This window comes from Populus alba, chromosome 10, assembly GCF_005239225.2.
Source record: "Populus alba chromosome 10, ASM523922v2, whole genome shotgun sequence".
Classification (NCBI taxonomy): Eukaryota; Viridiplantae; Streptophyta; class Magnoliopsida; order Malpighiales; family Salicaceae; genus Populus; species Populus alba.
Genome location: NC_133293.1, coordinates 17446597 through 17459850, shown reverse-complemented (window position 1 = coordinate 17459850; position 13254 = coordinate 17446597). Strand labels below are relative to the sequence as shown.

The 13254-nt window shown below is 37.8% G+C and overlaps 1 protein-coding gene and 1 pseudogene across 2 annotated transcripts; both read right to left on the bottom strand.

The window, feature by feature from the left end:
- Positions 1–410: 410 nt before the first annotated feature.
- Positions 411–5394, bottom strand: LOC118043189 (cytosolic endo-beta-N-acetylglucosaminidase 1). 2 transcript variants are annotated; one of them, XM_035051066.2, is made up of 13 exons: positions 4783–5394; positions 4489–4626; positions 4301–4410; positions 4089–4200; positions 3894–4001; positions 3500–3612; positions 3197–3278; positions 2737–2817; positions 2594–2649; positions 2188–2323; positions 1317–2052; positions 1057–1178; positions 411–842 (listed from the first exon to the last, which is right to left on the bottom strand). In XM_035051066.2, the coding sequence occupies exons 1-13, from the start codon at positions 5173–5175 to the stop codon at positions 609–611; spliced, it is 2421 nt and encodes an 806-aa protein (XP_034906957.1). In that variant the 5' UTR covers positions 5176–5394; the 3' UTR covers positions 411–608. The 2 variants fall into 2 exon arrangements, with proteins under 2 accessions (XP_034906957.1, XP_073268280.1); XM_073412179.1 differs by having other exon boundaries at positions 4489–4658; positions 4783–4923.
- Positions 5395–7066: 1672 nt separating this feature from the next.
- On the bottom strand, positions 7067–12134 carry LOC118043188 (DEAD-box ATP-dependent RNA helicase 18-like; annotated as a pseudogene).
- Between the last annotated feature and the right edge of the window lie 1120 nt (positions 12135–13254).

The window sequence follows — 13254 nt, the reverse complement described above, 5'->3', positions numbered from 1 at the left end:
TAATAAAATATCACTAATTACACTGTAAATTTTTCCAGTCAACTGCCTCTCTGTGTCCAAATCTTATTTTTCTGCACTCTCAGCCAAAATCACTTCGCGGGCATTTCGTTTCTTAGTTGCGCAATATTCATCGGCATTTCGTTTTCCAAGCTGTTACTTAGATAAAGAGAGAAACTTTGACTTTCTATCAGGAAAAAAAGAGAGTAGGAGTTATCCCCATATCTCGTCTTCTGATAAGTTTCGATTTGGTGCGGTCAACCTGAAGATGCTACTCTCTTGGTAGTTCTAAGTTCTGACATCATTTTTTCCCCTCGTGTTCACATGATTAGGCTATGTGTATCAGTGTATGTGTCTGTTCTTGGGACGGTAAGACTACATGAGACATCACATGGAATGCACAGAGATACAGCTAAAACAACAATGTCATGCGTCTTTATTACAACAGTTGTAGCATTATTGAATTTAATCATCTGCTATGGTCTGGGAAATGATTCTGTCTTGAATCTCACAAACCTTTGTGTATCATAATCATGCAGGGAAGTTTTTTATATCTTTCCTAAAACTAGTTAGATCATACAATCTAACTAGCTAAAATACCCTATTGATCTTTAGGGAAATACAAGAGTTTCCTTTCCCCCTTTCCCATTTGATAATGTGCACAGAAGTATGACAAAAACCATAGAAAGAATCATAAAGGCCCAGATTTTCGTCTCTCTTGAGGGCAACCTCAGCAACTCCCTGATCTCCATTCTTGAAGTACTCTGCAAAAGCCCTCTATTAACAGCCTTCGATCTTTCACACATTAGTGAGTCGAACCACTCAAAGTGCCGAATACCAAGCTTCTGCAATTCACAAGGAATTTGTTTTCAATTAAATGGTTTAGACACTTGGGGGGAAAGATAAAATTAACGGTTCAAACTTCTGAGTTTGTGCCAATAAGTTGCAATTCAACTGGCAGTAGTCCCTCCTTCCTATAAGAGGTCTCGAGTTTGATATTCTCCGACGCCTCCAATAAAACTTGTGAGTCTGACTAGAAATTTTCAGCTTATTACTTACCCCATGACTTTTGCAGCCTAGTAATTGTTGTCCATTTGTCGAATGTGCCAACGGATTTATTAGGTTATTCCTTTCAACACAGCTGAAGAGTTGAAACATCTTTCTGCCGCCTACCGTCGTTGCTGCCACATAGATGGTCAAGTCATGCTATTAAAGTGCTATAACGTTATGCTGAAACAAGCAATATCACCCTTCCTCCTTAAGAATAAAGAATATATAACAAAAAATGAAAAAAGAAGAAGAAAATCAAAATTTCTAACCTTTGACATCCAGTTGAAAATATGGAGAATCATCCAGGTTCTGGCAAACGCCATCTACACCACAGACCTGAATAATGAATTTGAGGCTAGAAGTGGTTGCAGGAATTGGAAGTTCAGAAACATAAAAGGCTTCTACATTTGCCACTCCAAGGTACTCCTGAACCCCTCCTAGTCCTACACCATGATTTCGAACAGCTTGTTTTGGTAACTTCTCGACATAAATATTGTATTTGGGGAACTGAGAAGCAGTTCCGTCTTTTGATTTCCAATCGATCTTGACACTAACGTTCTTGGAACCCTGGGAACCTGAACTCCATTTGATATAATGACCTTCGACTAGCCATGAGCTAGAGGGAGGAAAATAAGTATTCTCTTTAGAAGTATTCATTGTGATGTGACCAAGGACTGCGTGATACTCTTTCGGACTATACGTTAATGTATCCTCAGAGCCATCTGTTCTATGTTCTAACCCCAGTTGGGAATGCTCATGCTTTGGCCTGTAGCAAACAGCATGAATTTCTGTTAATGTGTATCCATTCATATCAATGCTACTCTCCAGTACAACCCATCCTGGAGCAGTTCTTGGTTTATTAACTTGGCAGGGCGCTATGATTTTACTGAATTTTCTTGAGAATTGGTTTGTTCCCCAGGATGCAAGAAGTACAGACGTCCTTTCATTTGCAGTGGAAGAGAAATGAAGTGAAAGTCCCAGTAGAGAATCCCCTTCTGATTTTACCTGCATTAGTTTAGGTGTTCATAGAGATATCCAAGGAAATTGATATCATCTCAAGACTACTAGAAAATAATGATCTTCTGGACAGTCTTCTCTCCCCAGCCTTAATCAATAACCCCAAAAAAGAAGAGAGCTTACAGAATGTGTTATGTGAAGAGGCACTGCATCCATAAGCAGCTCTCCCTGAAAGATTTTTGTTGTAAAATCTGTGTTCTCTTCAAGAGTCCCTTTAAATGTGATATTACCTCCTCCTCTGTAAGATGCTTCCTTGAAACTACCATTCGAATACATATGTTTCATTCAGGATTTTGTATGCTAGTCAAAACTATTATAAAATTTACTGCAATATACATCCAGGTCAAGAACTGGGCTTCAGAAACTGGTGGCCAGACCCCATCAATCAGATGGAAAACATTGAAGGATATAAAAACGAAACCGATCCCAATGTTACACTTGTTTCTTAAGATGGGTTGAAAATGTGTGGTTTACTCGTAAAAATAATAGTTTTGATGAAGGCATTTTCAAGGAAATGGGTGATACTTACTCTACAAAGACTTCAATAGTACCAGGACTTGGTTTACCAGTGAACTTGAGGAACGGCTGCCACAAACACGAGGGTAAGAAAAGCTGCATGATTACAAGCCCAGGGCAAAATCACTGATAATGACAAGTATATTTGGTGCACACCTGAAAGCCTTGAGAAGAAATGTTATTCCAAGGAGCATCTGATACCTGGCCTCCTTCAACAGAAATATGATAACCATGGCCCTGAACGACATTGAAGACTTCAGAGTTACAGAAAACTAGTTTGTGTGAAATACCAGCTGAGGTCATGTTCATTTATAAAATCCTCCAAATGACTATTGGCAATATTGGAGATCTAAGAAAACTGAACGTCAGTAGATTCTGCAATTGATTGTCCAAGTTCACCAAGTTCATGTTTTGCCAGAAGAGTTTCAGCCCAACAATTCGCGGAAACCAGAACTAAGATGATGTTTTCAACATGAATTCAATGTCAGTTGAGATTTTGCACAGGCTTTTCAAATTGAGCTAGGTAATCCGTACAGTTATTATTTCAATTGATACAAGTGGCGTAAATGATTGATAAATGCAAGAAGATGTCATCGAGTTGGAACATGTTCTCTACCTGATCAAAATTTGAGTAAAATGGTAGGGTTCTAGGATAAAACTTTACTGCGCCCCATGATTTTTCGACAAGGGACCACCAACTGCAGACCACAGAAGCATGCTATTACGTTCAACATAACAATTGTGTTAAGAATTACAGGGTACTAATTCGTAAAGAAAATATCACTTGGGAAATTATTTTTGGTTAGAAAGTCACTTTGCAAAGTTGACATTATAGAAGAGCCATAACAGAAGGTAGTACTGATAATTTCAAAGATATCTACTCAGGTTTGTGGAAACTGCAGAAAGAGAAGTAAATTACTGATTTTGAGCAGTTTGAAAATCAGGTGGTTGCTTAGTCTCGTAGACCCATCCGGGTGCAAATATGGCAGCTGATACATCGTCCTTCTTCAGCACATCCAATGCAACATTTGTCTGATGTGCAAACAGTTGTATTAGTTACATGAATCTAGCACATCGACATGTCTTAGCAGAAATGCCAAAAATAGCAATCTAATACGCCACTCATATTTGGTTTTCTAATTACTGATTATGTTTTAGCATCTGATTATTAATGGAAGCTGTGATTTGATCTGCATGATGGTTTGAAAGTTTCAACTGCATTCATTCTAGGTAAGAGATATGTCAAACACTTATTAATGGAACCTGAATTTAAAATAAATAAAAAACTGACTTCTCCACCATAAGCTACATACCGTCCATTGTCCACCACCATAAGTGCTTCTTCCAAACACATCTATTCCCATGTAGACATCAAACTTTCTATCACCAGCAACAGCCGCTGAGCTTCTTGGGTAGTCTTCCTGCAGAGGAAACAACAGAATTGGCATGCAAGAAGAATGGAAAAAATGAAATCAAAAGGCATATGAGAGGAAAGGAGAAGGCGATACCTGCCATGTATAGTTTACAAATATGCCATCACAGATATCAAAGAATGGCTTATTTTGATCATTCAGTTGATTCTGCCAGCTAAGATTTCCATCAATTGTAACACTATCATACCTGCATAATAATGATAATTTAAATCATAAGAACTTTCGAGATTAGTTCTGCAAGATATATTCCTTAAACAATAAAGTGAATGGGATTGCCTATCACCCACCATATCACCAAAGATCCAGGTAATGAGGAGTGCATGGTCTGGGTTAGATGGCTGATAAATTCTTTCAAATTAGGAATCTGCCCCAACTCCAATTCTACCTCCATATTGAGCTGCAAGTAAAGATTCATTTATCAGCTATGGAAAATATTCCAATCAATGGGACTCCTAAAAATCCATATACCAATTACCAGCCATCCATCAAAACCCAAAGCAACAGCAAGCTCTGACAGCAGCTCGGCATACATACGAGCAGACTCTTTTGTTGAAAGCAGTTTATTGCAGATAGCTTTCCCTTCATCCCATTCTGTGATGAAAGTCCCTAACACCTTGGTTTTCATAGGCACAAGGACGTCATACACTGAAGTGAGTATCCCAACAAGTCATCAAATGAAACACACACACACACACACTCTTCTAATTAGTTCCATTTGTTCATGACCAAGCATAAAAGTGAGGTCAAAAGCATTACAAGTCTTGAGTACCTTAACCCCATGTCGGTGAGCAGTATTAGTCCAGCAAGGAGGAGGCAAAGTAACCAAATTATGTGAAAAGTAAACGAACACGTCAATCAAATACCAATGCCAAATTGCATAAGCATCAGGATTGCTCCCTCCCTGGATCCACTTATCATCCACATAACCTCCTTGCATGTCATGGCACACAAGAACCCTGGGCCTGTTATCTAAAACAGAATTTTCAAGAGGAACAGAACATATGTTAAAAGGGTAGTGAAAGGACTTGAAGTAAGCCCGAGAGCCTAAGTCTTCAAGGGTCTTGATAGGGTAGGAGATGGGAATGGATGGCTGAGTTGGATCAAATGGAGGTGGAGGAGGAGGGTCTACGGTGGAGGATTGATGCTCTTGTGGTACAGACATGATTAGGACCTAGGAGGGGGAGATTGCAAAGAGAGAGATTCAGGATTTGGTAGTTTACATGTATGGATCCAAGGGTTGATAATGGTGGTTATAATATAATATTGTGGCACGAAATTCTACCACTAACTTGATCAGAGAATCAAGTGTAATCAGGTTGACTTGATTCTGTTATAGAAAGTACTAGGTTATTTACTTTGTTTTGCTGTTTTTTGGCGTTGGCATTGGATGTTTGGTGGGACTTTTTAAAAAACTTGATAGTACGTGTGGACGTGCTTTCTGTTCATTATTACCCCAACAAATACGGCAAATAAGGAAAAAGACTTGAGCGTGTCCATACTTCTTTAACGAATAGCATATAGACATAGGTAAGTGGTTACTATAAACATCTGATATAATAATATACGTCAGAGGCATATAACTAGCGGAGGAAATCATGCAAAATTTTAAAATATTTTTTACAGGGGTTCTTGCAGAAAATAAAGATTTGGTGATTTTCCCGAGGTCTTACCATGTTTTCTAATTTCTCTCTCTTAATCGGTAAATTAACAGGCTACATTTCACAGAAATATTAGAGATGGTGATGGTGATAGGGCATGCAATAAACTAATGTTGAACAGCTGTACAAGAAAATAAGCCACTTGACCCCCGACACAGAGCCTAGGGAGAATTGATGGATTGTATTTGATTGGATTATCATTGAGTGCATACTTGTATTCAAGTTCTTGATTGGTGTTTTCTATTGTTAGTCATTATGTGTAGTTTCCCTGGCTTTTTCCTTGGAAACAAACCTAGGGCCGAAGACTTTGACTTCGGTGCATGCAGGGTCTTTGTGATGGTACATTCAAAGACTAGCATACAATTCAAGGATATGCTTTTTTTTTATCAGAAGCGAGTCATCTGGTTTTCTTTGCAGCAAGTAAGAGGAAACGCATCTCGCTTTTTATCAGAAGCGTGTCATTTGGTTTTTGATACAGCAAGTAGGGGAATACAATTCTTGCTTTCAATAATTCTAAACCTAATTTTTCAAAAAAATGCGTGCAGATTGCTCCAGTGAGAAGCCTACCATGCTCCTGTTTTGTGCACGTCCGCCCTTGCGACGTGAAAAACGATTGAAATGATCATGGCACTGCTGGATTCATCGAAGTTTTATTAACATGATATTGCACAAGCATAAGATTAGAATTGATGTGCCAAAATAAGATGCTGCTTTACGAAGGGGTTTTGTAAGATTCCTGAGATACCGTGATATCGACAAAGATAGCACAGTGATGAAAGGTTTAACGGGACTTTATTCCTAATTGAGAGCCGAGTCCTGTCAATAACTACTTTTAAAAGATTTTACGATTCTAAACAATTAACTCAAAAACAATTCAAAACCAAATTGATTAGGAAGCTCAAACGGTTGGGATATACTCGTACGGAGAAAAATTTCTTTCATTTGTATTTTATAAATTTTTCCTCATATCGACACCTTTCACCACCATGCAATTCCCATTTAAATTCATACTACTGTCAACATGAATTCATATTAGTGCACTCTGACAACCACTAACATCAACATACAGTCCTCTGCTTCGGTGCCCTTCACAACCTCTAGGATGTCCTAGTACAGGAAAAAGCAATGGCAACAGAAGCAACCGCTCGAATCACTCATGTAAACCCAAAACTGAGAGGGAATCACATGTCTCTGTGTCACCTGTACAGTTTCTCTGCAACAAAATTTTGCAGCGTTTGTAGAAGATTTTAGTCCAGTCTTCACAGCAAGCTTAGCCGGTGACTAAGACAAGTTTTAAGTTGGTTCCTCAATTTTAAAGCCTGCATTAAAGTTGCAGCAGAGAATCCATTCGTGTGAACTCACGGGATGACTATCCGCAAATCATGCATTTCGTTTGTCCCCTTCAGTTTTTTCAATAAATGATATTCCCGAGCCAACTCTTCTTCATCCTCAATTGTTTGGGCAGCTCGTCTCTGTTTAGCAGTTTGCTTTCTCATGACGGTAGGTGCAGCTTTGGGGGTCTTGCTTGGATTTTGAGGTTTTGGTTCTCATTGCTGTGCTTCTTTCTTTGCTTGCAAATCTTTCCGCCTTTGCTTCTCACTAGATTTATCCCCGATCACAATCATTGGCTATCAGAATTCAATTGCTTAAGAAAATGAGAAGATCAAGTTTTATGATAGCACATGGAATCTGGACAAGGTAAGCGCAGGAAAATGAGTTTAAGCATTAAAGATTTATATGAATACAGGTGAAGCTTAGGTGAGGAGAAAACCAATTTTTAAAGCTGCTAAACTATGACAAAGAATAGATGACTCAAATAGTAAATCAGAGTGCAAATGAGAACATTTAAAGCATAAGATATTTAATCATGAGTACTCATCACTAGATTGCCACTACAAACTGAACAGTCTCTTCTTCACACTTAGGGAGCATTTGGAAACGCAAGCTAACCCATTTTTTAAAAAAATTCAATTTTTGTTTTTTGCTAAAAATTATTATTATTATTATTTTGTATGTTTTGGATCATTTTGATATGTTGATCTCAAAAATAATTTTTAAAAAATAAAAAAAATATCATTTTGATGCATTTCGACATGAAAAGTACTTTAAAAAGCAACCACAACCATACTCCTAAACAGGCCCTTAATGAGGTAATTAAGGAATGGTGAAGAACTCTTACTTGTACTTGATCTTCTCTAAATTGACATCATCAACTGGAGTGAAACCCTTGGTTGAAAGCGAGAGGTGCTTTACCTCTGGCATCGATGGGAATAAGCCATATCCCATGCCCAACTTCCCAACTTCAAGTTCTTTCCACCTGTAAGATAATAACATAAGGCGAACCTAGATATGGTCCAACAGAAGCAAGGCCCTAGGATGAGAAGCCTTGAGATGGTCTCACTTCATGCCCAGTTAAGAGTTAGCTTTTTTGCAGGTAGGGGGGCGGGGGGTTAAGAACAGGATGAAGCATAATTGTTAACCTGAAAATGTAAGAGCAGTGGTGTTCTTTATATGCACGAATGTAAGAAACAAATGCTCTCAGTTCTTTGTCCATAGTCCTTTCTCCATGACATCATGGTTCTTTTTGGCAGCAGATCGTACCTGAAACAGGCAATGACCAGAGATATTGAATAAATTACCAGAAAATAGAAGAGCATAGAAGAAAAGAAAGCTATGAACTATGATGCTAGGTACATTATACAGAAAGAAAGCCAGTGTTCAGCATATAACAATAATAGCAGTGGAGGTATTAACTCTGGAAACATATGAACAAAAAATATCAAATTTCAATGTGTGACACAATTAGCTGAATTGAGCACCATAATTAATCACACTATTTCAGCATGTACTGCTGGCATCAAATCTAAATAAGCTTGATAATGATACATGTACAACAGAGAAAAATGGTCATTCAGCATTTACTAATAGCATTGTGAACCTAATCAGGATTTGTTTCTCTATCAACATCTTCAAAGTTACTACTAGGAAACAATTGTGCTCACCTGAGGAATAACATCATCTGTATCATCTGCACATGTCCTTTCTTCAAGAGGAACCCTTGTTATGCACAGAAATTCCACATAAGCTTTTCCTCCTGCAAGAAAGCAGCCACGTTGATCACTTTTGTTGTAAATAGAAGCAGTGGATAGAAAATAGCAGGAACAAAGAACACCAAATGACATATTTAAGAACTAATAATGGTTACTTCAATGCAGAAGTGATAAGCTATACCTTTGGCAACAGAAAAACAACAGCACTTCATTGTCCACTCACCCGAGCAGTTCAACCAACTCTATGAATGAAGACATTTGGATCTTGAGGGGGATCATACTGCAAGATTAAAAACAAAAAAGGATTTTCACTTGTCAATTAACTTTAGAAATTAAAAGTTTAAAGTAAAATTGCTAATATTGTTAGCATGGAATCATAACATTCTCATCATGAAGTTACAAGGCCACAGAATCTAGGTAGTTTCCTCGCTACCTTCATCATACAATCTGCACTGGGAATGTCAAGTCCATGTGCTGCAACATCAGTACACAGAAGAATGCCACTTGCGAGAGAAGTAAATGAAGTCAAAGCTTTCTGTCTTGCAGTCTGTCAGGCATAAAAAGAAAAAAAAAAAAAGAAGAAAGAAAATGTCAGAATGCACAACTATCAGTTCAAGATTTTGACATCGACAAACTGGGCTCATCTTCAAATTTTTACCTGCTTCATCCTCCCATGAAGAGATATCAGAGAAAACAGTGAGATGTGGAAGAACAACCCCAAGTAACCAGCACAGGCACATGTCATGAAGTATCTGTGGATGTATGGAAATCATCTTTTTAAAAGAACGATATCTCATCAGGCCTTAATAATGTAGATTGCATTTACTATCCGTTTAAAATATAAAACACAACTCACATTATAATCTTTTTAGACTTGTTCTTGATAAGGAGATCAAAAAGCTGAGACGGTTTCTTATCTGCTTCGCATTCCAGATACAGCAGAAAGAAAAGATAGATTTAGCATAGTGACTCCACTAAAGACAAATATTGACCAACAATTGCTCTCCATTAACATGAAGGGTTAACACAAGTTGAAAGACAACTCGGTGCCCTGTAGAATTATCATAACTAAATGTACAATATACCTCAGGTGAAGGCCTGATGGTGTCTTGGAAGGTGCTGATTTTTAGCTGATGCTGAGTTATCAAAGATTTTGTTTCAGCTCGAACTTCAACCCTCACAGGATTCCTCAGCTCAGCTTTGGATAGCTCTTCAACAACCTAAGTTTGAGTAGCTAAGAAAAAGGCCAGTTCTACACAGCTTGGGTAAGCGAGATATAATGGAAGTTAGCTGCTTCTGGAATCCCATATCCAAGAGTCTACAGCCTCATCTAGAATCAAAACCTGTTTCACCAAATCCAATGAACAAATTTACCATTAAACTTCATGATCGTCTTTTGCTGCACACCACAAAAATCATCCTTGTTTACAATCTCCATAATATGCAATTTCAGTTCATGGTTATCTCAATAAACTTCTTAAAAAGACGTGCAACATTTTATCAGATGTCCCTAATTAAGTGGTCACGTTTTCTTTACATAGAAGTAACCGAGGAAAATGCTTTGCATTTCTACAGAACGATAACACATGAAACATTACAGACATGAGGGTATAGAAGCATCAACCACGTCAAGTGATTAAAAATCACTACCTCAAGGTTTCTAAAATCCAAGACATCCACACGCTTCATTATAGCCTCCCAGGCGTCCCTATCAATAAATTAGCTCCTTCCTCCTCTATTTTCTTCACATCTGCTTTTACATCCATGCCCCAACAAGTAGCAGGGACTTAAAAATTTGATAAGGTCGCGATAAAAGGTTTTGTGCAATATTGTATATTTAGAGGATAACTCCCTTGTAGGAGAATCAATTATTCCCATCACCTGTAAACCACATAAAACACTCAGATTATCAGCTTAATAAATAAGCAACATGACCAAAATTAAAAACAAATGCAAGGAAGCAACTGAGCAAAAAAAAATCCCCAAAATCCACCAGAGTTAAAATTTCCATCTTCAATACTGAAACAGCTAAAAGACTGAAAACTTTCCTCTCATTTTTCAAATTTTCTCAGCAACCAAACAGAGCTAAGAAAATCAAAGAAAATGAGAATATTTTCTTTCAGCATTTCAAATACTGAATTCAACCAAATTACGACTCCACTAAAACAGACAAAACTTACTCTAATTGAATATGCAATAAATTAAATTACGCAAGTTTAACACCAACCCTACACTAAAACTGGCCACAAGAATCACTAATTTTCCATTCGAACAACAAAAGACACAAACTTTCTGGCATTTATCAGCAGCCGAACAGAGCAGAAAAGTAAAGAATAAAACAATCACCTGGTGAGGTTTGGGAGGAGAAGAGGATCAGCGAAGAATTTCGGTGAGAAGTAGCACACAAGCTAGAGTTTTTTTCCGGAGCCAGTGGCGGCGTCGATGGCTACGTCTTAGTAGCTGCATAGCTCACAATAATCGAACCCGGATTGAGTTAAGGCTTCGAGAACCGGTTCGGAGATTGAAGGTTCTAAATCAGAGAAGCGATTGTTCGTTAACACTCTGTTTGGGTTCGGTGATTCGGTGGTGTCCATTCTGTACCCGCCGCTTCTTCCATTCACTTTCAAAATCAAAATCTAAGTGTCTGTCTGGATTTAAGAGAAACGTTTTTTAAGGATGATTGAAAAACGAAAGGTTCAATATCCAAAAGAATTCAGAAAATAGTAGTAATGGTGGAAACAGTGGCCCAGTCTCTGACTCCTTGTACAGTAGTTTGAACTTCGATAAGAATTGAGACCTGGGACGTTAAGGATTTTGAAGGGGGGTAAAAAATACAAGGGACGACAGCAATAAACACAGAATTTATCTGGGCTAGTGTTGATGGCCTTTTGTTTGAGGTCTGGATTAATTTATCTGCATTTTATAATTGGGCTTCTGCTGCCCTTTATTTCTAATTTGGGCATCGACCCATTCCATCAATTGATAATTGATTGCCGAGTTAAAGGAAAAGAAGACCAATTTCCTGGACCCAAGCAAAAAAAAATTGCTGCAGCTATTTCAGAGGCGCTCTATTTTATTTTCTATTAAGTAATAATAAAAAAGGTTCTCGAGTTGGCCAAAAAGGAAATGTATAGAAGGAGACGTAACGCTTAGAGCACTTTCCTGTATCGTAGCTTGCCTCTGTAGGTCCCAGCACATCATTTCTTAGTTCCCTTTATCTTCTTTGTCAGCTGTGCAACTAAGGAATCAACTATAATAACCACAAAAAAAAACCCTTCGGATCTTGAGGACTGAGAGTCACGTCCATGTTGCTTGGATTGCAAAGCACAGACAGCCATTAGTGGTGCATGAGAAAATCCAGTGATGGTAGATGAAGAAAAAAACCCAGATGATAAAGATATACAAGCAGCCTTCATCTGCTTCTGACTGTTTTTATAATCACAATGCTTGGCATTTGAAGTAACATCGTTGGGACTTCTTGGCATTGTTCCATTTGCACCAAAGCCACCACTGCCAAACTACGATTTTGGAAGGTTTCCTCCACAAAAATGTGAATTTTAAGTTATTCAATTAGTCTATTGATGTCATTTTAAGATATCTTTATTTCTAAACAATAACTTTATTCTGTAGCAATTAATTCTGGACGTCGTCAATGGAAAGGCACCGAATCAGAAGTAACGGTCATTAGGTAGATAACAGATTTTTTAAAAAAAAAATCCTGGTGTTAGTTAATCTATCCCCATAATGTAATTTCTTAAAGTCGGATGTACAGGAAAAGGAAGGCCAACCACTTGAAGCTGAAATACTACCAAATACTCACCTAAACCTCTCGAATAAAGAATTGTAACTCCTCTCGCTCTCTTGATCGAGTTGTTGCGGTGGTGGATGTGTCGTTTATGTATATAAAATGCCAGGTATGGTATGAAAAAGCCAAGGCAAAATGATGTTGTTATCCATCTCTTCACTGATCTTAACGTACAAGTTAAGAAATTATTACAGCTTCCATAATAGTGTCTTAATGCGCCACCACCCCTTGCCGGGAGGGCGTGGTTTTCTACTTGTTCTCGTGAGCCTTGACTCTCCTTCCCGGTGTCTTTTTGCAACATACAATGCCTGAGAAAACGTGGGCATGAAAACCAAGATAGATATTTAGATAAATACGAAACACTACAATATTGAACGGATTAGATATTAAGAATTTGCAACAATTTTCAACAAATGCTGTAATTGTTTGAAAATAGTTTGATGTCAACATTTCCAAGTCTTTCATAAGCTTTTTTTTTTTTTTTTTTTTGGAGCTAGTAACCAAAAAAATAAAATTACCAGTTTAATAATGCATGCAATAAATTCATCAATTCAAGTTCTACAAACCTTAAGGTCATATGATGCTTACATGATTGTTAACTTCAGGGCTTGTGGGATTAGTTGAAATACGCGTAAACTAACCTGAATACCCACATTAATAAAAAAAAATTATGCATCTAACAAACATTCATTCAGCAAAGAAATCATCACAGAAAACTCTAAACCTTG